This window comes from Phasianus colchicus, chromosome 6, assembly GCF_987193195.1.
Source record: "Phasianus colchicus chromosome 6, bPhaCol1.hap1.1, whole genome shotgun sequence".
Classification (NCBI taxonomy): Eukaryota; Metazoa; Chordata; class Aves; order Galliformes; family Phasianidae; genus Phasianus; species Phasianus colchicus.
Window position 1 is genome coordinate 53,460,047 of NC_143441.1, and position 24,933 is coordinate 53,484,979.

Here is a 24,933-nt window from a genome sequence, read left to right on the forward strand (position 1 = left end):
GAGGACAGAACTGAGGTCCGGCAGCGTGCACAGGGGGAGGCTGCGGTGCTGGGGCAGGGCTGTGGGGCTGCAGAATGTCCCCGCGGTGAGAACATCCCCAGAGCCACAGGGCTGTCCAGGAGAATGCTGAGCTTGGGACCCCAAGCTCAGAGCAGCCCCAGAGGCAGGCGGGCACTGCAGGGCAGGCACGTGCTGGTGCAGGGGGGTTTGGGCTGCAGTGGTGTACGGTGCAGAGGTACTGAGCAGTGAGAGGAAGGAACGGGGCTGTTTTGAGCTGGTGTTGGCCATCTCTGGGCGTGCACAGTGAATCTCTCAGGGTCAGAGGCAAACTGACTGCAGGGTTTTGTGCTGTGCACTCTGACAGCTGGAGGTAGGGCCGGAGCATGCAAAGCATCATTTCACCTTAGGTAAGGGCAGCATTGAGGGGACGAGCCCAGCAGTGTGACTGCTGGCACCCGCTGCCTCCTCCCGTGCTGCCCCACACCTCCCATTTCTGAGGAGAGGGGCAGTGCTGGCAGCTTTCCCTAGAGGCGTTCTCCAGCTGAGTGCAGGGTGCAGTGCATGGAGCAGCATCCCCATCCATGGGTAAGGGCAGGCAGCTGGCACTGCATCTGGGACCCTCGTCCTGGGCTGCTCCATCCTCCCAGCGTCTGTTGATGTGGGACTGGGCCCTGCATTCCTGACCCTGTCCGTGCTCCCAACCCCAACAGGTGCTGCTGGGCTCTGTGCAGGGTGCAACGCAGAGCTGGGTGTCTCTGGGTGTTTTACTCTCAGAAGAGGCACGGAATCATGAGCTTGTGTGAGGAGCATGGCACTGCACCGTGGCACAGGGATGACGTTTACCTTCACGTTGTTTGGAGTGAGAGCTGAGCTGTGCAGGAGGCACAGAGCTGTGAGTGGTGGTCCTCCAAGGAAAGCATGAGCCTGCAAGGGGACACAGCTGTCCCTCCCCACGGAGCCTTCCCTCGGCAGCAGACCAATGGGGCATGTGTGTGGGCACAGCCATGTCCAGCCCACAAAGCTCTCCAGCAGCTCACTGTCCCCGCAGTGGGTCTGTGGGTTCTGGTCAGCAGCTCCCAACCTCCTGCTGCCCCCCCTGCCTCCCCCAGCTGTGGGCAGGACCTGCTCACCCCCAGGCACAGCCCCAAACCCGGCTCTTGGCCCCGCGCTGCCTCCGGAGCCATGCGGTTGACTCTGCTTTTAATAGAGAGCTGGGAAGGCACATTATGGAGATGAGGGTGTTATTTGCATAACGCTAATTAGGTAATTACAAATCATTTTGCTATGAGCTGAAGCGTGTGCTGTGACATAACGTTTATTAGTCATTCCATTCAGGCCCCGCTTAGTTAAGTCATTTACTGCACTAACTACCGGAGTTGGCAATAAAAGGTGGGTGCAGGCACTGGGCGCATGGCAGGGTGGTGCTGAGCCCTGCCTGGGTTGGGATGGCAGTGCAGAGAGCCCAGCAGTGGCCACATTTTGTGTCCAGCATTTGGTTGTTTTGGGGCCTTTTCCTTATGTGCAGGGCACTGAGATATTCAGCCAGGTGCTCGCCATCCCCTTGCTGCAGCTCGATGCAGGGATGCTCCGCACCACCCCTGAGCCCATCCTGCACCCAGAGGGATGGCTCTATCCGACCTCCAGGCACGTGTGCAGCTATGGGGCTCCCCAGAAATACCTCTCCAAAGACATGAGGTCAGGAATTGGATCTTGTGTGTTTCAGAGCAAGAGAAGGGCTTTGATAATGGGCTGCGACCTTTGGTACTGCTGCGGGGTATGGACACTGTGCTGTGTAGGGCAGCCCATGGGGATGATGGGCTGGTGGGGGCTGCAGGTCCTCAGAGGGGCTGCTCCCATTGGCAGCAGCTTTCTCCAGGGACTGGGAGATGTGAGGCATGGAGAGCAGGGCTCCAGTAGCTCACAGACCCACAGCATTCACAGCCCAGGGCAATAGGGAACATGGCTGCAGCTGCTGGTGCATGGCAGAGGATGTGTGCCCAGATGGAGCTGTGTAGCAGCAGCACTGGGCTGGCTTGGATCCCTGGGTCCTCCCTGTTTGTCTTCCCATTCCTCCCCTGGGGACACCGCTGTCTCTGCCATGCCTGCACCCCACAAGGCACAGCCCTGACGGTGCCACCACCTTTGTTTTGCAGAGCCAGACGAACCCTTTGAGTTCATCATCGTGTCCCTGACGGGCCAGACGTGGCTCTTTGAGGCCTCAACGTCAGAGGAGCGGGAGCTCTGGGTGCAGGCCATCGAGAGCCAGATCCTGGCCAGCCTGCAGGGCTGTGAGAGCAGCAAGAACAAGGTAAGGGCAGCTGCATGCTACCTCATCCCTCCTCTTTGGCATCTCTTTGCTGCATTTACACCTGCCCTGGGCTGAATGCATCCTCATCCCTCTGCTCCCAATCAGGTTGTGTCCCGTCCTTGTGGCACTCCCTCCCTGTGTTCCCATCACCTCTCTGGGTTCCCTCCCCAGCTCGGCTGTGCCCCACAGAGCCCCTCATCTTGCTCTGCCCCTCGGGGAGCTCTATTCCTCCTGGCCCCCAGACCTGCCCCTCAGATCCCTCCAGATCTCTCTGGTGTTCAGGAACCCTGCACTCTACACCCCCACAGCACAGCACTGGGGCTCCCAATGGCTCTAGGGTGGTGACCCTGGGCGTGGTGGTCCAGAGGATGCTCTGGGACCACCTGAGATTGTATGGTGTTGTTTCAGGCACGGCTGGGCAGCCAGGGAGATGCACAGGCCATGCAGGCAGTGCGCACTGCGCGGGGTAACAGCTTCTGCGTGGACTGCGATGCGCCCAGTAAGGAACACCGTGCTGGGGGGACTGGAGGGGTGGGCAGGGGCAGCACACCATCACCTCCCTGACCACAGGGGGATTTGTGCTGCGGGGCTGCTCTGTCCCCTCCTTGGGGACCCAGTCGTTAGGGGTGAGAAGGGCCTTGCAGGATTGACCCCTATGCCCTGCTGGTCCCTGGGGTCCTTGCTTCCATGCCACTGGGATGCCTGGGAGGGTCTGCGGGGTGACGGGAGGGGAACAGGCTGATGTGCCCGTGCTGGCTGTGCCCCTCTGATGTCACCTCCTGCAGATCCTGACTGGGCGAGCCTGAACCTGGGTGCCCTGATGTGCATCGAGTGCTCTGGGATCCACCGCAACCTGGGCACGCACCTCTCCCGCGTGCGCTCGCTGGACCTGGACGACTGGCCTGGCGAGCTGCTCACCCTGATGGCCGCCATCGGCAACGCGTTGGCCAACGCCGTCTGGGAGGGTGCTGTGGAGGGGTACCCCAAACCCACCCCCGAGAGCAGCCGGTAAGGGGATGGGCTGCAGGGACAGCGCTCACAGCCGCACCGCGACGTCCGGTGGGGAGGTTGGGAGCAATCAGCAGAGGATGGGCAGAGAGCCACAGCTGTGCCAGGGTCTGCCTGCTCTTGGGATGTCACAGCATCACAGAATCATAGAATCGTGGAGTGATTTGGGTTGGAAGGGACCTTTAAGATCATCTAGTCCCAACCCCCAGCTATAGGCAGGGACACCTCCTGCTAGACCAGGTTGCTTGAAGCTCCATCCATCCTGGCCTTGACTGCTTCCAGGGAGGGGCATCTACAGCCTCGCTGGCCAACCTGTGCCAGTGTCTCATCACCCTCACAGTACTGCATTTCGCCTAATATTTAGTCTAAATCTACCCTCTTCCAGTTTAAGGACATTTCCCCTGGTCCCGTCACTACCTGCCCTTATAAAAAAGTCCTTCCCCAGCTTTCCTTTAGGCCCCTGCAGGTACTGGAAGGCTGCTGTAAGGTCTCCTCGGAGTCCTCTCTTCTCTAGGCTGAAGATACCCAGCTCTTTTAGCCTGTCCCTGTAGGGGAAGTGCTCCCTCTGATCATCTTCATGACCTCCTCTGGACCTGCTCCAACAGCTCCATGTCCTTCTTGTGCTGGGGGCTTCAGAACTGGACACAGTACCCACAGAACACAATACTCACTGGACGCAGTAATCACAATCATGCAATGGTTGGAGTTGGAAGGGACCTCTAAAGGCTGTGTAGCCCAGCTCTCCACAGTGCACAGACACACCCACAGCTCCATCAGGTGCTCAGAGCCCTGTCCTCTGACCCGGAGTGTTTCCAGGAGCAGGGCACCCAGCACATCCCTGGGCAAACCACGCCAACGCCTCATTGTAAACAACTTCTTCCTTATTTCCAGTCTACGTCTCCCCTCCTTTTGTTTGAAAACATTTCCCCTTGTCCTGTCACTCAACTCTGAAAGGGTAGATAACAGCAGGATGAGGGGAAATGGTTTGAAGTTGAGGGAAGGCAGTCTGAGGTTGGATGTGAGGGGGAAGTTGTTTGCTGTGAGAGTGGTGAGGTGCTGGAACAGCTGCCCAGAGAGGCTGTGGATGCCCCGTCCATCCCTGAGGTGTTGAAGGCCAGGTTGGATGGGGCCCTGGGCAGCCTGGGCTGCTGTGAAATGTGGAGGTTGGTGGCCCTGCATTGGTGGGGGGTTGGAGCTTCGTGATCCTTGAGGTCCCTTCCAACCCAAGCCATTCTGTGATGCTGTGATTCTGTCACAACAGACCCGCTGAAGTCTGTCCCGTTCTTACAGTGTCCGTTTAGGAAACAAAGGGCCGCTCCTTCCAGGCAGGGCTGTCCCACCCATCAGGACCCGGCAGGGCTTATGGCCGCACGCTGGCTGCTGGAGCCCAGCTGGCTGCGAGGCAGAAGGGGTTAACAGACACTTGGCAGCGCCTGCGGGTCTCAGGGGTGCGTCCCTTTCAGGCCCTTGTCTGTCCCTATCGGAGCGCCTCTGCTGTCACTCATCCCAACAAGAGCCCATTCTGCCGCTTATCAGCGGATAAGAGCGGGTCAGGGGGCGGCTGCAGTGAGCATGCTCAGCGCGGGGCATTGATGGCCGGCCGCCAGATGCAGATGGATAGAATGGCAGCAGATAGCGGCGGCACGGCGCGCATCGATCCGGCGGCCCCGCAGCCCCAGGCGGGACGGACGCTGCCACAGCCTTTGTTGGCTGCAGGCGAGACGGCAGCAGCGATAACGCTGCCGATAACACTGCGCGGCACCGAGCCCTCCCTGCTGCCGGCGGGCTGCAGCACGGGGCTGGCCGTCCCTGGGCTGGCATGGTGCGGGCAGGGGAGCGTGGGGCAGTCCGCGGAGGGGCCCGAAGGATCGCCGTGCAGCATGAGGGCTGTAGCTCTGCGTGTGAGCACATGCCCAAGCGCTTGGAGGTGCACAGAGCCTTAGGTCAGTGCAGACAGGTGTGTGCCCCGCGTGTGCCGGGAGCGACGTGATGAGCACAGAGCCCCGGTGACAGCCGTGCACGTGGGACTGTGCAGCGGTGTCTGCACGTGACGCACAGGATGCTCAAACGGCAGTGCTGGTGCACCCACCCCACGGCACAGCCCAGCTGTGTTGGCACACGTGTGATGCTGTTCCACCCGCAGGGAGGAGAAGGAGCGCTGGATCCGCGCTAAGTATGAGCAGAAGCTGTTCCTGGCGCCGCTGCCGCAGTCGGACATCCCACTGGGGCAGCAGCTGCTGCGGGCGGTGGTGGAGGACGACCTGCGCCTGGTGGTGACACTGCTGGCACACGGCACCAAGGAGGAGGTCAACGAGACCTATGGGGACGGCGATGGGCGCACGGCGCTGCACCTGTCCTGCGCCATGGCCAACGTTGTTTTCACGCAGCTGCTCATCTGGGTAAGGCTGCGGCGCAGCATCTGCTCCCCTGGGTTCCTCCCAGCCCAGCAGCAGTGCCCTGAGCGCTGCTCATCTCCCCAACATCCCACCCAGTGCCATGGAGCCAGCCATGTGCCGTGGGTGCCACTGACGGCCGCTTTCTCTCCTGCGCAGTACGGGGTGGATGTGAAGAGTCGGGATGCCCGGGGTCTGACCCCGCTGGCCTACGCACGGCGTGCGGGCAGCCAGGAGTGCATCGACATCCTGCTGCAGCACGGCTGTCCCAGCGATGGTGCCACGCTGACCCCCAGCCTGCCCCGCCGTAACGCCAACGCCAACAACAACACCTGCGCTGCCATGCTGCCCGAGCTCAGCACCAGCCCCAGCGCAGTGTAGCTCCCCGCAGCGGGGCTGAGGGCTGTTCCCTGTGTGCTCCCCTCTGGACCCCCGCACCAGCTGTGCTGTGCCCAGCTCCTGGGACCTCTGCGGCTGGAAGGGGCCCAGCGCTGCCTGTGTGCAGAGGATACTCTGGATGGGGACTCGGTACCCCCATTTCATGACCGGTACAGGGGAAGGAGAGACAGTTCCTGTGTGCCCCCACCACACTCATATGTAGGTAGTGCAGGGCTGGAGGTGGTCCAGGGTGCTGCCCACCCCTGTGCAGAGGTATGGGGACCCCTGTCCCTCTGTCCTCCGTTTGGCTGTGAGGTGCCCCAGTGCAGTGGGGCAGTGGGGGGCAGTGGGAGATGAACGCTTCTTCACCACAGCCCTCTGGCCCTCTCTGCTTCTGGCCAGTATGGGGGTCCCCTCGCTGGTACTGCCACCCCCCCCACACACTGATGCCAAGGGAATGTCCTTCCCTGCAGCCCCTGGACGGACCCCCTCAGCCCCACTGCTTACCAGGGGGGCAGAGGACGCTCTGGGGCCCATCTGTGTCTGTCTGTCTGTGTAGAGTCACTGTCCCATCAGGTTGAAGCCCCACAGCCATGCACAGTGCCTCCACCCCGCGGGTCCCACTGCGCCCCGTGGCTGAGCAGGAGGGAGGAGCGGAGCGCCTGCTCTGCTTGGGGCCGTCCTGCAGCTGAGCACCGGGACCCCGAGGCTTCGAGCGCTGATGTGGAACGTCTCCATCACTTGTGTATAAAGTGTACATTGGAAATATTTATATGGACACTCTGTATATAGTGTTTCTTTGCCATGAATTGCCCTGTGTGTGTTACCTGCAGCCAAGGAGATGAAGGCCAATAAAGCATCCACTTCCTGCCAGCATGGCTCCGTGTGCTGCCCCGGGGCTCCGCGCCCGCACTGAGGGCTCTGCTGCGCTCTTGGCACAGACGCAGACCTTCAGCCCTTCCTCCTTCACCGCCGCTGCTGACGGCAGCGCCGGACCCCCGGGGGGCTGTGCCACGGCACCGGGGTGGGATGCGGGGTTGTGTGCCCCCCCGGTCCTGTGCGATACCAAGGGAACACCTCCCCCCGCTGCAGGCACCCCACTGCAGCCCCCTGCCAGCCTCACTTCTCCCCTCTCGCGGTGGGGCTGCCGCTCTGGAGGCTGCGGGTGAGGAACGTTCCCTTCCTCCGGTGCCGGAACACTTTCACGTGTGCCGATGTCCCCGTGCTGCCCCTCCTGCGCTGCCCCGCGCTCTGCCGCTCCAAGCCCGGCCTCTCCGCTGCCCCCGCACAGCCGCACGCGCTCCCCGGCCCCGGCCCGGTGCTGGGTTTGGTTAATTTCCTGGCGACTGCATTAGTGGGAATGGAAGCCGAGGGACGGCAGCTCCTCTGGGGCCCATTAATCATCCCCCTCAGACAAGCTGCCTTGATTACAAGTGGCAAGAAATTCATTAGGGCTGCGGCTCTGACAACTTTTATCTGCGCGGCTGGATCTGACTCATTAGGCAGCCAAATTAAAGCCATGATGGGCCCTGATGAAATTCACTGCTTGTTTATCTTGTGCGATCTGATACATCTGCCCATACATCATCTCCCGTGCGGGATCCCGCCCGGCCCAGCCCCGGCACCTCCCTTCCCATCCCGCCCTGCCCCGGCCCTGCCGTGCCCCCAATGCAGGGCTCTGCTGGCACGGCCCCAGCCATGGGCACGGCCCCACGTTCAGCCCCCAGCGTTGGCGCTGGGGTCAGCGCTGTGGCCATGCCCGTGGGCCATGTGAGGATGCAGCCCTGAGCAGCCCCCCGTGGCCACACGGTGCCCATAGCAGCGTGCAGCCCCCAGAGCACCCACAGCACTGCAGCCAGGTCCTGTGGCAGTGACACCCAACCCGCTGTCCTGCTGGCAATGGCACTGCCAACGCGACTCCCTGCTGCTGCCCACATCCTGGGAGCCAGCAGCTGCCCAGTGCCGGCAGTGATGTGGTGTGGCAGAGCTCAGACAAGGGACCAAAGTCCTTTTCCCAGCTCATGTGGGCAGTAGGGCCACCGTGGGCAGTGAGCACTGTGGGGCAGCAGCAGGGGACCTGCAGCTGAAGCTGCCTGTGGTCTGGAGCAGTGAGGCACAGCCATTTATGGAGGCAGGAGATGCCCCATTGCCAACCGCCTGCTGTCGCCCTGCAATGCTGTCCTTGACCTCAAAACTGACCCTATGGGCTGTCCCCATGCAGCTGTCACTGCAGAGCTCCTGCATGCCCGTGTACCCAGCTGTGCAGTGTGTCAGAGCTTGGAGGGCAGGGTGACAGGGCTGTTTCACAGCGGGGCTGTGCCCCATGGCTTCTGCAGGCACTCCAGTAGCATCCTGCCCTGCAGCTTGGTGGTGCTTTGGGATGCGTGGGGGCTTGAGATGGAGTTCTGGGGAGCGGCACAGCTGCCCCAGCAGAAAACACAGGTGCCCTACATCCCCAGTACTGACACCAAACAGCTGCAGAGCACCTGCACTGCACTGACTGTGGTGAGGTACCATTCAGGCTGCACTGCTGGGCTGTATGAGCACAACTCAGCATGGCCAGGTCTGCCCCAGTGCACTAGGAGCACCCTTTGGGATCTCCGTAAGGCACAGAGCTGTGCAGGACAGATAGCTGCAGTGTCAGCACACACCCAATGCAGCCCTTCTCCAGGACGTTTGCCCCAGCAGTTCTGCAGGTGTCAACAAACTGCCCTGTACAGATGCACACCACAAGGACCAGCACAACATGTAAGTATCTGGGAAGGGCCCAGAGCACATCAGTGCCTCTGATATGGGACTGGGGGCTGAGCAGCTCTTTGCTGGGTCCTGCGCCCTCCCAGCAGTGCCTGAATGAATGCGTGGTGCAGGGAAGGCAGAGCGATGCAAAGCATGCAACCAGCATGAGAGAGAGCTGAATTGAGTTGTGCAGTGCAGGGTCTGCACAGAACTCCAAGGTGGGGAACATGGGACTGTGACTGTGGGTACAAAGGGGCAGCACTGAGGGATGGTGGAGTGGGAGCTTTGGGCAGCATCGGGCTGGGGCGTGAGGCTGTGCACAGCACCAGGTGGGGGAGCTGAGGCTATGGGCAGCCCTGGCATTCTGCTGCTGAGGTCATCACAGCCAAGCCCTCTACCAACGTTCCCTACACCCTGCATTTTGAGCTGTGCTGGTGCTGTGGTTGTGGCTGTGGAGGCACTGCAGGTGGTCAGAGCTCCTGACCCTTCCTATGTGCCAGTCCAGCGGGAAAAGGCGGGATGTGGCTCTGGGCAGCCTGGTCTGCTGGTTGGCGACCCTGCCCACAGCACGGAGGTTGAAACTAGATGATCTAGATGATCTCTGAGGTCCTTTTCAACCCAGGCCATCCTATGATTCTATGGAAAGGGTTGTTCCTGTCCTGCCCGTGTGCAGTCAGAGCCCTTCTCTCCATGGGGGTAGAGGCTTTCTGCATAGCAGGGCTCTTGCAATGGTGACGCTCACTTCACAGTGTAATTCATCTCAAAGGGTATGCCCCATGGAGAGGAGGTCATTGTTGCAGGGTCAGAAAGCCCACACCAACCACCACTGCACAGCTCTGAAAATCATAGCACAGCATTCCCTGCTGGGAGCCTCCAGCAGCTCCACTGCACACCTGAGCGGGTCCTGGAGAGCCCAGGCAGTGCACAGCAGTGCGCTGTGTGCCAGCAGCTCTCCGTGCAGCCTCACTGTTGGAGTGTGCTATGATCCACGTGTGTGGTACTGAAAACCCTATCCTGAGAGGAGACCAATAAGCATCCCATCTGATGCAATCATTGCCTTTTTCCTAATTCTTCAAGAATCATTTTCCAAGTAAATGAGTGAGCTGGTCTGCGCAGAAAGAATTCCCTGGTAAAAGGGGACAACATGAGGGCAAAAAAATTCTTGTGTATATATGTAAATATGTGCATGTATAAATGTATGCATGTCGATGTAAATACAGTGTCTGTGTACCTACAACTGTATCTGCCTTATACTCTGTGTGTGTGTTTGGGTGCCCGCTTGAGAGTCTCTTCCTCCCCATACCTACACCAGGGCACCATGCACGAGCTTATACATGGGAAATTCCAACTAGACAGATGGAAAGCAAATTCCCAGGAAGGCTTTCAGACCCTGAGATGGGTTCCCAATGATGCTGTGGGATGGGCACCCTTGGAGATGCCTGGGGTCAGCTGGACTCCTTCCTCAGCATCCTCCCCAGACAGACAGCTTTGAGCAAATGTTGGAGCAGGGACCCCCTCAGGTTTCCTCCTGTCCACATGGCTCCATCACAGCAGGGCTGTCCTTAGTGCCTGTGTTTTTGGTGCTGTCCTCCCCCTCCAGCCTAAATGGTGCAGCACCTGCAGCTCTGACTCATGGAGCACCCTCTGCCCCAGCAGCTCTTCTGCTGGGATGTGCTGGAGCCACATTGTGCTGCATAGGCAGTGCCATGCATTGCATTCACCTGGAGTGCTGCAGTGTTTTTCTTGGTGCTTTCAGGAGGAAGGAAACTCCTTGCAATGCACAAGGCTCACAAGGAGCTCAGCTCTGCACTGTGTGAGGGGCACTGTGCTGCTCTGCAGCTTTCTCAGTGCTCCTGATGATGGCACTGAGTCTGTCCCTTCCATCAGCACCCAAAGTAAGTGTTGCCCCTCTGCAGCACTTTTAGTTCCATTAACATCAGTGTTTGTAGGGTTGCACAGTATAATGGTTCTCAGACTGTCAACAATAAAAAGGCAAAAAACAAATAACTTTCAAGCAGCTGGAAGCTCCAGTTGGCTGCCAGCAGTCCCTGAACAAAGCACAGCCACAGCAGCGGTGCTGTGCGTGTCCACGGCAGTGGTGGTGGTGGGGAGATGGGATGAGAACACAATGAATTGATGGAGCGGGACTCACCAAACTGCAGCATCACCAAACTGCAGCATCAGGAAATGCCAGGTGAGAAAAGGAGGTTCTCTGACACTGTAAAATGCATTTCAGTACCTTTCAGTGGCACTGCTCCCAGCACTGCTGCTGTGCTGTGTTTCAGAGCACAGGGCTGTGCCACAGGGTTACAGTGGCAGTAGCACACCCCCCCCACATGCACACATTTACAGTAACACAGCACTGCTCATTGCTGCACATTTTCTTTTGCCCCTCCACTGCTGCTCCCATCCTTGCTTGGCCCAGGTCCTGCGCAGGAGCTGCTGCAAGTTCTGCAGGTGGCATTTGTCCCTTTTTGCAGCCATGTAAGGCTGGTAAGTTCATGTTCTGTACCTCAACCCAAACTGGACCCAAGAAGAGAGAAGATAGCTGACCACAGTTCTCAGGTGCAGGCGGCTCTGCTGCAGTGTCCCAAGGGCACCGCTGCTCCCCAGCATGGTGGGGGCAGCTGCCACAGGACTCCCACTACTCTGATCCACAGTAAATGCCAACAGATGCTGTACTTGAGCAGTCTGAGCCCACAGAGGGAAGGCTGCATCTCCTTTCCAGCTCAGTATTGCAAGGGACAGAGACAGAATCCATCCCAATGTAGCTGCAAGAAGCCCCCTGTGCTCCAAAGCCAGAGGACTCAGCTGTGCTGCATGAGCATGGGGCCATGCTCCCCACTAAGAGGAGACACCTGCTGAGGAGGGCAGGGCTGTAAGAGGGAACCTCCCCCAGGTAGCATGGAAATGGGTTAGGGTTGTTTTTTTTTTTTGTGCTTGGGAGTGTGTCTGGAAAATGTGCAGCAAAACAGCAGGAGCTGTGCACATGGATCCAGAGACTGTGGGTTCTCCAATCCCACCTGGCCATTGGGCATCCTGCTCTGGGTGGCCCTGCTGGTTCAGGTGGGAACTAGAAGGACCTTGAAGTGCTCATGGCCTCAACTACTCTGTGATTCTGTATCGCTGTGACATCAGCCATGGCTGTCAGGGATTTCTCCCACTCTCAGAAGCTGTGTGTTCCAAGGAGGGGTGCAATGACCAACAGTATCCCAGCAGCAACATCCCATGTCCTTAGAGAGAGCCTTCTTCCTGTTTGGGATGGGATTGCACTGGGTGTTACTACCACACGAGCTCTCTGGCTGATGTTCTTCCAACCAGCAGGAGAGGGTTTCGTGGCCCAACATCCAGTTAGCACTGCAACCTCCTGCACTGTTGGCCCAGCACTGTTTGTGCAGCTGTGCCCTTTGCAAAACTGGATCTTCATCAGGCCCTGGAGCTCAGCTCAGTGATGAGAACCCTCCTCGCTTTGGAACACAGAGAGCTGGAGAGAATTGCATTGCTGGGCCTTGGTGGTGCTGTCAGTGTGAGCACGCACAGAGCTGATGCGAGGCTCTGGAGCAGCCCTCGGGGGGGAAGGGGGGCAGCGGGCAGGAAGCTTCAGCATGGGCGTCTGCTTAGCCCAGGGCCAGTTATAGCACAAGGGATGGGCAGGGCATTGCCTGCAGGACCTCGCACATCTGCCAGCGTGTGGATTGGACCTAGGAGGGGGAATTTCTCCTGCGCTGGGGCACCGTTCGCCTCGGTTGAGCTGCGACCGGAGGAGGGGCTCCGGCAGAGGCAACGGGCGGCCGTCTGGAGGCGGCCCCAGGGATGCTCCAGAGACCGCCGCCATGTCCCGGACCCTCCCGCGTCTCAGCATCGGCACCGGACCGGGCTCGACGGCGTCCCCGAATCCACGGCTGCCACTCGCAGCCCTGCCCCGCACCGCCCTGCACCGCCGCTCCGGCCGCGCGCCTCCCTCCCCCCTCTCGCATTATCGCGGAAGAGACTCCATAGAAAATAATTTATTGAAATCACAGCTATACACGAGCGGGCGCTGGCGAACAGCGCGGCCCCGGCCCGGCGGGGCAGGAGCAGGCGTGAACGGGGGGCGGTGGGCGGGCAGGCGGCCCTCGCTCCCCGCGGCTCGGACGGACGGACGCGCCGCCGTATGTACAGAGTTTACACGGAATAAATAAGGGACATGTACAGAGGAGTGCGAGCGGCCCCGGGCCCCTCCCGCTGCCGGCGCTCCGCCCGCCCCAGGGTCCGAGAGCCGCCGCGGCTCAGGGTCGGGCCCCCTGCTCGATCTGCTGGTGCTGGCTGCGCACGGCGAAGCGATTGACGTGCACCGGGATGGGCACCACGATCTTGGGGTTGCGGACGGGCTCTCCCGAGCGGTTGCTGACGTTGCCCGCCTTGATGCGTTTCCACTTGGCGCGGCGGTTCTGGAACCAGATCTTCACCTGCACCTCGCTCAGCTTCAGGGCGTGCGCGATCTGCGAGCGCTCCGTCAGCGAGAGGTACTTCTTGCAGTGGAACTCCTTTTCCAGCTCCAGCAGCTGCTCGCTCGTAAAGGCCGTGCGCCGCCGGCGGCTCTTCCCGGCCCCGGAGCCCGGCGGGGGCTGCTCGGCCGCGGGGCCGCCCTTCCCCTTCCCCTTGGGGCCCAGAGAGGCCGCGGCCGCCCCGTCCAGGAAGGGCTCCTCCTCGCTGTCGCCCGCCGAGCTCTCCTCCTCCCGTTCGCTGCACGGCGTCGCTGCCGATTTCACCTCCAGCTTCTCCTCGTCCGAGCTGTACGCCTTGGCGTCTGCGGGGCACACAGCGTCAGCGCCCGCTCCCGCAGCCCCCGCAGCCCCGCTCCCAGCATCCCACCCCGCCGCGGTGTCCCCGCAGCACCCACACACTCCGCACATACGTGGGCACCGCAGGGTATGACGAGGCACCACCTGCATCTGCCCCCACCCCTTTCCTGCTGTGACAGCAGAGCTACTGCAACCCAGCAGAGCACCACGGAGCCCCAGGGCTTGTCCAGCCTCTGTAACCCCAGGGGAAAACAAGAGCCTTGCTCCTCGCTCAGCTCAGCCCTCCCCCTGCCCCATCCCATTGCATCTACCACTGTTCATCCATCAAGACTCAGCCCAGAGGAGCTGCAGGATCTTCCCAGGCAGCAGCTTGAGCTGGCTCCAGCCAGTAAAGCTCTGTAGGGCAATCACAAATCATCTGCTGCCATACCTCCCTCCCTGCAGCAGAGGGGTACAATGTGTGTAGGCAGCTGATGACCAAATCTTGGGTTCCCCCACCACTATGCGATGGCACAGGCCAGAGGCTGCCAGCATCACCCGACAGCCAGGACCTCATTCCAGGTACCAGCCCAGATGGAAGGAAGGATTCAGACCTCAGGAGACATCTCTGATATGTCACCTGAAGTGATACTGGAAGGATGCAGTCGGGACAGACTTCTTGTCTGTTTCTCGTGGTCCAAACTGGTGCCTGAGTGGTCAGACAGCCATGGAGCAAGAAAGAACATGGGTGGGAACAGTGGAGAAGAAAGCAAACTGAAAGGCAGTCACTTTCCTGACAGGATTCCAACAAAGGCCTCCAGTAGATAGAGTGAAAAGGTGCTCCTGGACACAGCCACGGATCACAGAGAGAGAGGAGAAACCAGAAGCAGATGAAAAAGCTTTGCCCTCTGGTACTGAAACCAAGATCTCCAAGATCAACCCCAGGGCAGGAACTGCAGCTGGAAGGAGCTGGTGCTGAAGCACCATCACTCAATACAATCCTGCATGCAGATGGAGCAGCAGCAGTTCTCTGAGTCTCTAAGCAGTATCAGGGGACCAGCACGTGCCACTGGTGCTCCAGAAGCTCTCTTCACCTCAGAGGAAGGCTGGACAGCTCTCCGGTGCCTGACAATGGATGGCTGCAAAGACGTGAGCAGCAGCAGCAGCTGCAAGAAATTGCTTGAGCCCAGGAGATGTTCTTACAAGCCCAGTTGTTGTGGGGCTCCCACATCTCTTCTCCGTCCTGCACAAGGCTGTGGCTGCCCAAGACTAGGTCAGTGACTTTGGAGATCTGAAATTGTGTCTCTGCTCCTCCTGCTTTGTGCAGCAATAAAGAAACACCTTTATCTCTACTCTGATACGGGAGTATAGACAGTGCTGTCTTCATGGTGGCTGAGAGCAGGGAGTGGCCTCCCACAGTCGTGGCAACATATGGCCTGGAAACTTCGTGCTGTGGGGCTGATGAGCAGCAGGCGACACAAAGCACCTGGCTGCCTATGCACAGCCTCGTGCAAGTGCTGCTCTGTCCAAGAGAAGGAGGGCTTTCATTTCTGTGCACTTGCCCTGTCTGTGGGCACACAAGGCCTGACAAGATGAGAAAGCTCTTACAAGGACATCATTGCCTCCTCCAAGAGTGCTCAGAGCTCTGCTCAGACTCTGCCCTTCCGCACTGATGGAGAAGAGGACCAGCAGTGCACCATTAGATGGTGCTGTGATGGGATTTGCTGCTGTGGGTGCAAATGATGCACCAGGAGAAAGTCTGAGCTGCCAACTGCAACACATCACCTCGCGAAGCAGCTGCTACCTGAACACACATCCAGACCACAGGTTTTGAAGTCAGCGACTGGTTTGTATCTTACAAAAGGGCTGAGCTTGCAGGAAGGAACTCAAACTACATGGTGAACTGTAAAGCAGATGTTTTTACAAAGAAAATTGGTATGTTGGTCCATTTACAACTTGCTATGTCCTCATTGAGGAAATATGGAGGCAGTGGAGCCCACCCCTTCGGTGGGAAGTGTGCTGAGGCTTTCCAAGGCCCTCAGGCAGGTAGTGAAGTTGGCACATAGCAAAGTGCTGTGACTGAAAAAATCAACAAGACCCAGAATAGGATTGGTCCATCTCTTCCCTCTTCACAAAATCCCAATTTGTCTTTGACCTCATTATGGATTTGACGTGCATGGTGAGGAGAGATTGGAGAGCGTTACAGGTGGCAAAGTTACTCAAGCAGGGTCAGGAGGACCTGGCTCAAGAATGGGTGCTGTGAGAGAGCCCTGTGTTGCTAAACATTCAAGAGCTCCTTGTCACGCTCATTTAGAGGGAACAACACAATACTTCTCCACCCTAATTATTCTCAGACACAACTGAACATGGATTTACTGCATGGGCCCAAGAGAGGTTGGATGTTGGTGGAGATCTCTGCAGCTCTCAGGAGGGATGTGAAGGGTGCTCTGAGTGCCATTCCCTGGGCATCAAACTCCTCCTTGCAGCTGCAGCAACAAAGCAGCCCCCAGGCTTCACTGCTTCTTACCACCACTTTCCCTGAGCGCCTCTCCTCCCTCAAGAAGTGTGACCACAACTGGAAGCCTGAAACAGAGTAGGTGCAGAGAGAGGTCCTAAAATGGAGCAATGACTCCCCAGCACTAATGGAGGCTGGGGACAGAAACCACCTCTTTAGAGTATAATTCACCCCATGTCAGCAGACAGACAAAAGGAGGCCCTTAGCACGGTTCTAACACATAAGAAATCTGCAGAACACCTTGTAGATATTACCAAGTTTGTCTTCTTTCTGGTGAGCTCCAGAGGAGACTAAATAAGAACATAGAAAAGGAATTGGTCAAAGGTTGATACATACACAGAAACAGCAGCCACTGAGATGCAGCATTAGGAAGCTGCAGTAGGAATTATTGCATTGGATCTCACTCCTCCCTGGACAATCGGTTTTGGCCAGGGCCATGGACAGGATGCTACAGAAAACTGCATTATGGTTGGGAATTGTATTTCCCTGAATTTCTTGTCTGTGGAAAAAACCCACAGTAACCATCATGGTTTCCACATGACCTGGTTGGTAAAACAAGTCCTGCTGTCCGTCTCTGTGGGCCCTGACAGGTACAGTTAAGAGAAAAATTACATACAGGAGTTCTCTCAGACCTGGGCAAAGGTGCCCTCATGGCACCACATGGGCAGAAAGGGAAGCATCCTTCATGACTTCAGAGCAGGAACAGTGCTGAGAGCTGCTAACAGGCAGCAGTGAGTGAACAGCAGCAGTAAGACACATTTCCTTCCATCATCAGAACAGTCACAACAGGGTAAACCTCAGAGATACAATTTCCCAATATCAGAAATGTCCAATTTTCAGAACAGCTCATCTGAGTCCCTCAGGAGCACATGTTGAGCTCAGGTACAGAGGAGCCACAGAGGGAGATGAAGCACAGTGCTGCTTGTTTCCCTATAGAGTGGGAGGATGTGATCACACAGATGCAGGTTTTGGCCACAGCAGTTCTGTTCCTGAGAAGACTTTCAAAACAAAAGTGAGACCTCTGTGGGTGTTTGACTCAGCACAGAGCACTGAGGGATCATCAAAGCTCAGTAACAAATAAAGGAGAGGCAAAATGCTGCAGTTGTCCTAAACCAGAGAGTGGTTTCAAGGGATGCCTGCACACATGCAACGGTCTTCTGAGCAAGGAACAAGTCGGGGCAAGGAGAGCAGCCGGGTTTACCTGGGAGTGTAACGGGAGGACAGAGCACAGCCAAGCCCTGCAAGAAGTTGCAGAGGCTGCTCAGCACGGATCCACGCCAGGAAGACTCTAAGACAAAGGTGGATCTCGGAGCTGTCGGGAGGAGGCAGAGCTCAGGAACAGGCCGTGCCACAGAAGGGCAGCGTTTGGTTTGTCTCAGCCACGCTGCAGAGCAGCCTCCATCCCCGTACTGCGGGAGCAGGGGTGGAAGAGAGCAAGAGCTGGAGCTGGCAGAGAAACGGTGCAACAAGTCACCGGGAGGGCATGTGCGTAGCCGGGGAGGTTCACAAAGGCCAGGGCCGTGGTGGGAGCAGCCTCAGGGCAGCACCGAGCGGGAGCCCGGAGAGAAGCCGCCGCCTGCCCGCTCCGTCTGGCAACGCCGGGGCCGCGGACGCAGCGAACCGGAGCGAAGGTGAGCGGGGCTGCGGGCGGCGCGGGGCCGGGATGGAAGCGGGACCCGGAATGGGCCGAACTGCGGGAGAGCGAGGGCTCAGCCGGAGATCCCGTCCCGCGGTGCGCGGCACCGTGCGGGTACGCAGCGCGGACCTACAGAGAGCACCGACCGGCACCCGGACGGGACGGATCCGCCCCGCGGCTCTTCCGCCTCGGCCGGCCGGGTCGGCAGCACCTCGGAGAGCTCCGCGCCGCCCCGTCCTGCCGTCCCGCCCCGCACGACGGCCCCGACCGGCGGCTGCGGCGGTTCGTGCTCCGCGCGGCCCGGAAGCGGCGAGCGGAGTTTGGCTCCGAGCCGCCGAAGTTGCGGGCGCCGCAGAGGCGGCCCGGAGCGGAGGGCGGCTGGCCCGGTCCCCTCGCTGGGCACGATGGGACAGAGCGGAAGCGCAGCGGCGAGCCGCTCCCCCCCACCTCCTGCAGCCGCGGCCCTGCCGCATCCCGCACCCGGCGCACCGCCTTCGGGAATCCCGCCCCGGGGAGCTCAGAGCCGGCGGTGCCGCTCGCCCGCCCGCAGCTGGCGCCGAGGGCGCGGACGGAGCCCGCGGAAGAGGTGGGCGGGCGGCGCTGCCCACCACGAGGCTCCTCGGGGCTCCCGGGACCGCCGTCACCTCTCTTACCTGCCAGGCCTGGGAAGGGGTCCGGGAAGTGCAGCGGCGGCTCGGGCGGCCCTTTGTCGCGCCCCGGGGGCAGTTCCTCCGGCTCCAGGCCCTCGGCGCCCCGCCGGCAGCCGGCGTCGGGGGTGGCACGCGGCGGGGGCAGCTCCTGCGGCGGGTAGAAGCCGTCGGGGGGCTCGGAGAAGCTGGGCAGCGCCGTGGTGAGGGCCACCATGGAGGGCACGGCCTGGCCCAGGCTGGCGCAGAACGTGTTGGTGAGGCGGCCGGCGAAAGAGGCCAGCGGTGCGAGCGGCGGCAGCCCCGACTGCAGCGGCGCGTGGGACAGCGCCTGCGGCAGCACCAGCGGCCGGTACGGCATGAACATGGGGTACCCGGTGTACAGCAGGTGCCCTGAGCGCGGCGGCGGCGTCCCGATGAGCGAGTCGATGGAAAAGGCGGTCCCCTGGCCGCTGGGTCTCTGCATGGCGAGCGGGCGCCGCCGGCTCAGCCGGCACCAACTTTCCGGCGAGCTCGGGCCGCCGCCAACTCGCCGCACCCCCGGGCCCCGCCGCGGCCCCGGCCCCCGCCCGCCGCCTCTCGTGGGCTCCGGCGCCCGGCGAGAGCTGCCGCCCGCCCGCCCGCTCGCTGCCTCGGCGCGGCGGAGTGGAGGCGCGCTCGGAGCCGCCCGCCCGCCCCGCTGCGGGGGGGCCGGGCCGGGCTGCGGAGGGGAGGGGAGGGGTGGGGTGGGAAGGCGGGCGGGGGTGTCGCCCTCTGCTCTCATCCATCTTCCGCACATCACGGTCGAGTTCCTCCTTCAGCGCCCGCTCCGGCGGGGCACAGCTCCCCGCTCCCCCCGGCGCGGCCGGCCCCTGGGAAGGCGCCTCCCCCTCCCGCCTCATCAGCTGTTATTAATGGTGATTGATGATTAGCAATTATGGGGCCAGCACAAGGGCGCTTTTGTGGGGACGGGACGGGTCCGTGCCGCGCGGCGCATCCTATCCTCCCCTAAGTCTGGGACGACGGACGGGGCGAATCGGCCCCGCGCCGGGCTTGCGGGCTCGGCCCGGGCCGACGCTCTGACAGGCGGTGGCGGTTCTTAACGGCTGAGCCCGAGAACCCCGACGGAGCGCTCCACGCCAGGCACCGGGTCCGGCCCCGCCGCTCCGCGGCCACCCGCCGCGCTGTGCCGTGGGACCGCCCGGCGCTCGGAGCGGGTCTCGGCGGTGCGGGCGGCGAGGGCGGTCTGGAGACGCGGTCCCACCCGGTGCAGGGTGGGAACGAGGCGGGCGGATTTACAGTGGGTCTGAGGCTCCCCCGGCCCTTCCGCTCTGCTCTCCGTTCGCCGCCGGACGGATCCCGGCGTCCCGCTCCGTCGGGGGCAGCGGCACTGAACACCCGCCGGGCCGGGGGTACCCGGGTTCCCGCCGGGAACGCCCCAGGACAGGGGTTACAATCCCCCGGGCTGCGCTGCACAAAAGCCCCCGGAGCGCGGGACTGATGCGTCTGCGGACTGAGTGCCGACGGGCGCTTCTTCGCGCAGTTCCAGAGCCGGTGGAAAGCGAGAGAACTGCAGTGAGGGTTCTGCGGCTCTGCCCTTCCTTGCTGTGCGTCCCGCGGGAGTCCCTGTGCCAAAGCAGAGTACTTATTGCTGCTCCTGACACCTGTGCTGTGCTCCTACCTGCGAAGAGGTGGTCCCCGGGTAAGTAACGTACCAAACACTGAGCAAACCAAGGCCCTGCTTTGCTCAGAATAATATCAGCATCGGGATTACCTCCTAACGCATCCAGAAACAGAGAAATGCCAGAACTGAAGTCGTGTCTAAATGCACCCTGATGGTGTTTTCAGTGGGACAGCTATGCTCCAAGCAGCTACCATCTCCCCGGCAGTCCCCCCCTCAGCAACTTGTGTGTCCCTGTGCTCAGCTTCTGCTGAGAGGTGCAGTCCCTCTAGCTGCTGGGCTCCCTGCAATCCCTGGTGGCAGTGACATCTGTAGGAATGCACGGATTTCCTCCCCACACGCACCATCTTCTACTCCGTCTCCAAGGACGTCTGGCTCATTGCCTTCCTGCAGCCCTCAGTGATGTGTTCTGTGAACAGATACTAGAATCCTGTGCAGAGCACGTAAATGAGGCTGACTACAGGGCCCTCAGCTTTCCTCTGCTAACCGGGCACAACCTAAATCCCTGCACAGAGCCTTCCCTTTCTGCATGGTTCTATACCTTTCCTGTGGTTTATCCTCAGAGTCTTAAGGAAATACCTCTGACCAATGGCTCTTGGGTCACCAAGGAGAAGTGAGCACTTGTGGGACCATCTGTGTCTGGCCCCTTCCCTAGGACAAGAGCCCAGGTTCTAGACTGGGCAGGAGGCTGGCACTGCTATGAATCCTGCCTCAGGGATCAGTGGTGGCACCAGAAGGAAGGCGATCAGGTTCTGCAGGTCAGCACCCATCCTTTAGCTGTCCTTGCCTCAACTCTTCGCTTTCATCCGTCAAACATTTCTGTGAGAAAGGAACCCTCAGGCTGAAGTCATCTTCACATGTGGAATTGTGTTCATTCCACTGCTACCAAGACACATTAGACTATGGAGAACAAGGTGTAATCACGAGTGACTGGATCTCCAGACTTGTGCTCCACATCAAGGATTTGCAAGCAAGATCCGACTCCTCAGCAGCTTTGGTTTGGCCATTTGTTGAATGAATATTTTAAGTGTGGCCTTTGAGCTGTGCATCACACTGCCCTCTAAGTTAGCAAGGTCTCTGAGAGCAACTAGGGAATGTTGTCTTTGTCCCCTTGCTGGGGAAACACAGAAAGCTGCAAACGAGCACGGCTCCACCAGGAACAGTGACTGCCTGTGCCCAAGGGCAGGCCCTTCCCGAGGCCAGTAATACAAGATCCCATACTGACCTCTGCAAATCAATATCCTGCACCCTGCGAGTCCCTAAATATCTCACCACGTAGGAGATGCTGCTTACCTGATCACACACATTAGCTGCAACCCCTGTCCTTCAGACACTGACTCCCAGTCCATCAATGTCTGCGGCAGTGCAGACTGTGACTCCAGGGAGCCAGGTCCCTCAGAAGAGAGGAATTACAACTTCTCAGCCTTACTACACTTACTGCACACTCCAGCTTGCTTTGACTTGTGAGACTTTGCAGGAAAGAAAGGTAGAAATTCATTTGCTGAATGATAAAGCAAAGATGCAGAGAGGAAACTGCTGACTGGAAACAAAAGGTTTGCAAGCAAAATAAAGCGAATGCTGTGTACAAGTGTGTACACTGAACAAGGTGGAGTTTGGGCGTTCCTACAATGCCACCATTGCAGGTGAGCCAGAGGGGAAGAGTGAGGGTCTGAGCTGTGGTAACTGTAACGCTGCTGGAACTTCCAAGGGCTTTCCCTGTTTCTGCATCCCAGGTCTTATCTTCCTCAGTTTCTGTCTGGCACAAATGCAGTTTCCATGGCTTCCACTTGAGGCTCAGAGCTCCGCTGTTCAGCCCTCTCCCTGTGTGTTTCTCTCTCCCTGCACACTTTCCCTACAGGGAGCCACTCTATTCCATTTTATCAGGCTCCATCCCCCACTTTGCAGGTATCTGGCATGTTCCCTGCACATTCCTGAAGGTACACTGTCCAGCACACCAGGAACACGAGAAATATGAATTGCATGTGCATTTTGTAAAGCTCCCAGTCCCACTGCACTGCTGACAGCCCTCAGAGCCTTGCTGGAACATTACCAGGCATTGAAATGGGAATGTGTTTCAGGAGGAGCCCTGCTGTCTCCCATCTTTCCAGAGCTCACTGCATTATCAGCCTATGTTTGTCAGCCTCACCACTTGGCCTTTAGTCTCCCAGTACTGGGCCATGAGTGATGAATTCAGATTCAGTGGGGAAGGGCAGCGCTCTTCACTTACAGATAAAACAACTTTACCCCTTTGGCATATCACTGCCTGACCTGGACTTCCTTCAGCCTGTCTCTGCTTCCTACCCCTCCTCCTGGTTGCTCTCAGCATTAGGACTTCTGAGCTCCATCCTCCCCCCCTTTGTTTCTTGCTGCAGGCAGCTGAGCACAGGACAGCCAGCATCCCTGCATTTCTGGGGTCAGCAGGCAGAACCGTGGACAATCTGACTCAGTGTCTATGCTGAGGGTGGTTAAATGATCTCTCTGGTCAACACAGAGACTTAGACGTGACTTCAAACTGCTCAGCATGGGTAAGGCATCCTGGGAGAAAGTCAGCCCTGGAAATGTCCTTGAAGATACATACCAAATGGGCTCCTCAGAGGATTGCCATTTGGGGTCAGTTGGTCATGTGCTGCTGGGCAGAAGAGGAACCATCCAGGCCAGCCCCACTTCCTGCACTGCAAGCTGCCGCTGCACAGTGGGTTGTGAAGGTGATCCTCCAGGTACACAGGATGTTGGCTAAGCAAAGGCCCAGGGCTCTCTACATGCCTTAATCTTACCCTGCAGATCATTAAAATTAATTTTGTTGTAGCTATAAAGGGAAAAGTTCAGCCTGAGACAGGCACGCAGCCCGGCAAAACACAACTGCACCAGTTAACATTTAATAACTTACCTGCAAAGGGAAGCAGGTCCTTCTAATGGAAACTGCTATGCAACCTTAGCTTTATGCCTCTGCCTGTCTCTATCATGATCTGAGCACAGAATCTGGCAAAACAGGACTGACTCTGGCCACGGCCTCTGGGCATTCCAGCAGTACAGCCACTAAGCACATTAAAAGCAAAACGTTTCACTCAGAGTTTGGGAAGTTCATAGAATGGGATAGCTGGGGTGTTAACAGAAGCTAGGCCCATTCAGGCACAGACTGCTGCTGGATCGTCTCCATGAAGTGGCCCAACAGCAGCCAGCAGCCCTGGAGGCAGCAGGCTCAGGGCAGGCTGGCGTGTGGGTCCTGTCCCAGCAGGCAGTTTGAGTGCAAGGAGCACCAGTGGCTCCAGCTGGCCTCTGAGGTGCAGCCTCACTGCATTTCACCCCTGTGCCACGTTGCCCCATGTGATTCTGTCTTCAGCTTCATGCCCGCAGCAGCTGCTGAACTGCCCTCTCCTTCCTTGTGAGCATGCTTGGGAACAGCTGGGATAGCAAGAACCCAGGATCCTCACTATAGGAGACGTTCCCAAATGTGTAGCTTTGCTACTGATGAACCCTCAGGACAACAGAAGGCTCCTTACAAGGACCTGGCCCAAGCCAGCATTTCTGAAATAAGGGAAGACTATAACTTGGAGGTGAGGAAAATGCAGTCATCCGTTTTGGGGTTTAGAGTCAGAGCTGGCACTCCAGAACATCACACATACCTTTCTGATAAGCCTTGTGCAGGGGCAGCAGTGACGGGGGCCAATCCTGTGTGCCACCCCCTGTGATCCAGAGGGTGCCCAGAAGCAGCTCTTAAGCTGCCTCTCCCTGATCTAACAGCTCCCTTTCCCAGGTGGACAAGGGAAGACAGAAAGCCCTCCCAGCAGAGCACCTGGAAGAATACTTTCTCTTAGCTGGAATGAGGGCTGTTGGGTTTTCTGGGGTCTCATCAGCTAAGGTGCCAACCATTTCAGTACCCAGAGTGACAGCAGTCAGTCCAGGCACATCTGCACCATCTGTCCTTGCCCCAGGCTCCACGGGTGAGGCAGAAAATACAGCAATGCACAGGTGAAGCACCCTCGTCCTCAGCAGGCAGCAGGTCTACCCAGCAAACATCACACCATGGTCCAGGCCAATGAGTAGAGCACAATCCCACTTCAGGACTTCAACATTTCCTGGCACCCCTCTTGAATCCTGCACCCAGTGCTGGACACACACAGCAGGCAGACAGATGGCACTGAAACCTGACTTGTCTGCCCCTGGTCTCCTGAATTCAGTTCCTTACTCCTTGAAAAAGTAGGAGCTTTCATACATCTCTGAGGCCTGTTCTGTTTAGGAGAACTAACATCTCCTCTATCCAGGGTTTTAGCTTTTCCTGCTCTGGAAGAGCGATATTAGTCAAGTGCTGCAGATAAAGTCCTGGGGTCCTAAGGCACATGGTTGGCTTCTGTTAGCACTGCAGTGGTGTTGCCTCACTGCTGTTCTGGCATCAGGTGCAGCTGAAAGTTCCTGCTTGCTTTTGGCTCACGTCTGTACAGCAAACCAAGACCGGTTGTTCTGGGCAACATTCCCAAAGCAGTGCCCACATTTGAGCTGCAAAGTTACCTTCATTTTCTACCTGCATAATCTCTCCTAGGACCATTGTAACACAATGGAAAAGTGCAGCAGTGACAGCAGAGCAACAAGATCCCAGGTTGTAGCGAGTGAGGATATGCCCAAATGCAGCAGTGAGCATAGAAACAAAGGCAAGAAGCTGCTTGCCTTCAGAAGACCTTAGAGATGCAGAGATCTCAAGAGAAATACCCTCACCTCTACTGCCAACCCTCAAATGAGGTGTGGAAGGGGTGGGTCCTGGCTCCACCCCTTCCATCACTCAGGTACATTTCATGCACCTGAGCTCCCCTGGGCTGGCCCTGCTTTCCCACCAGGTGCTCAATCACTGCTTCAAGCTGTGACAGCATTTCTGCTACAACCATCAATGCAGCTCC

The 24,933-nt window shown here is 58.8% G+C and overlaps 2 protein-coding genes across 4 annotated transcripts in view; one reads left to right on the forward strand and one right to left on the reverse strand.

Moving 5' to 3' along the window:
- Nucleotides 1-6,960, forward strand: part of AGAP3 (ArfGAP with GTPase domain, ankyrin repeat and PH domain 3) — a 79,592-nt gene extending 72,632 nt beyond the window's left edge. For both annotated transcript variants that reach the window (XM_031613823.2, XM_090143336.1), the window contains exons 14-18: nt 2,154-2,308; nt 2,717-2,807; nt 3,094-3,316; nt 5,460-5,715; nt 5,869-6,960. In XM_031613823.2, coding sequence (XP_031469683.2) covers nt 2,154-2,308; nt 2,717-2,807; nt 3,094-3,316; nt 5,460-5,715; nt 5,869-6,090 — 947 coding nt within the window. In that variant the 3' untranslated portion in view covers nt 6,091-6,960. The remainder of the gene's footprint in view (nt 1-2,153; nt 2,309-2,716; nt 2,808-3,093; nt 3,317-5,459; nt 5,716-5,868) is intronic.
- A 5,874-nt stretch (nt 6,961-12,834) lies between these two features.
- On the reverse strand, nt 12,835-18,884 carry GBX1 (gastrulation brain homeobox 1). 2 transcript variants are annotated; one of them, XM_090143348.1, is made up of 2 exons: nt 18,391-18,884; nt 12,835-13,612 (listed from the first exon to the last, which is right to left on the reverse strand). In XM_090143348.1, exons 1-2 carry the CDS (start codon nt 18,848-18,850, stop codon nt 13,092-13,094), a joined length of 981 nt encoding a protein of 326 aa, XP_089999474.1. In that variant the 5' UTR covers nt 18,851-18,884; the 3' UTR covers nt 12,835-13,091. The 2 variants fall into 2 exon arrangements, with proteins under 2 accessions (XP_089999474.1, XP_031469670.1); XM_031613810.2 differs by having other exon boundaries at nt 12,835-13,639.
- Between the last annotated feature and the right edge of the window lie 6,049 nt (nt 18,885-24,933).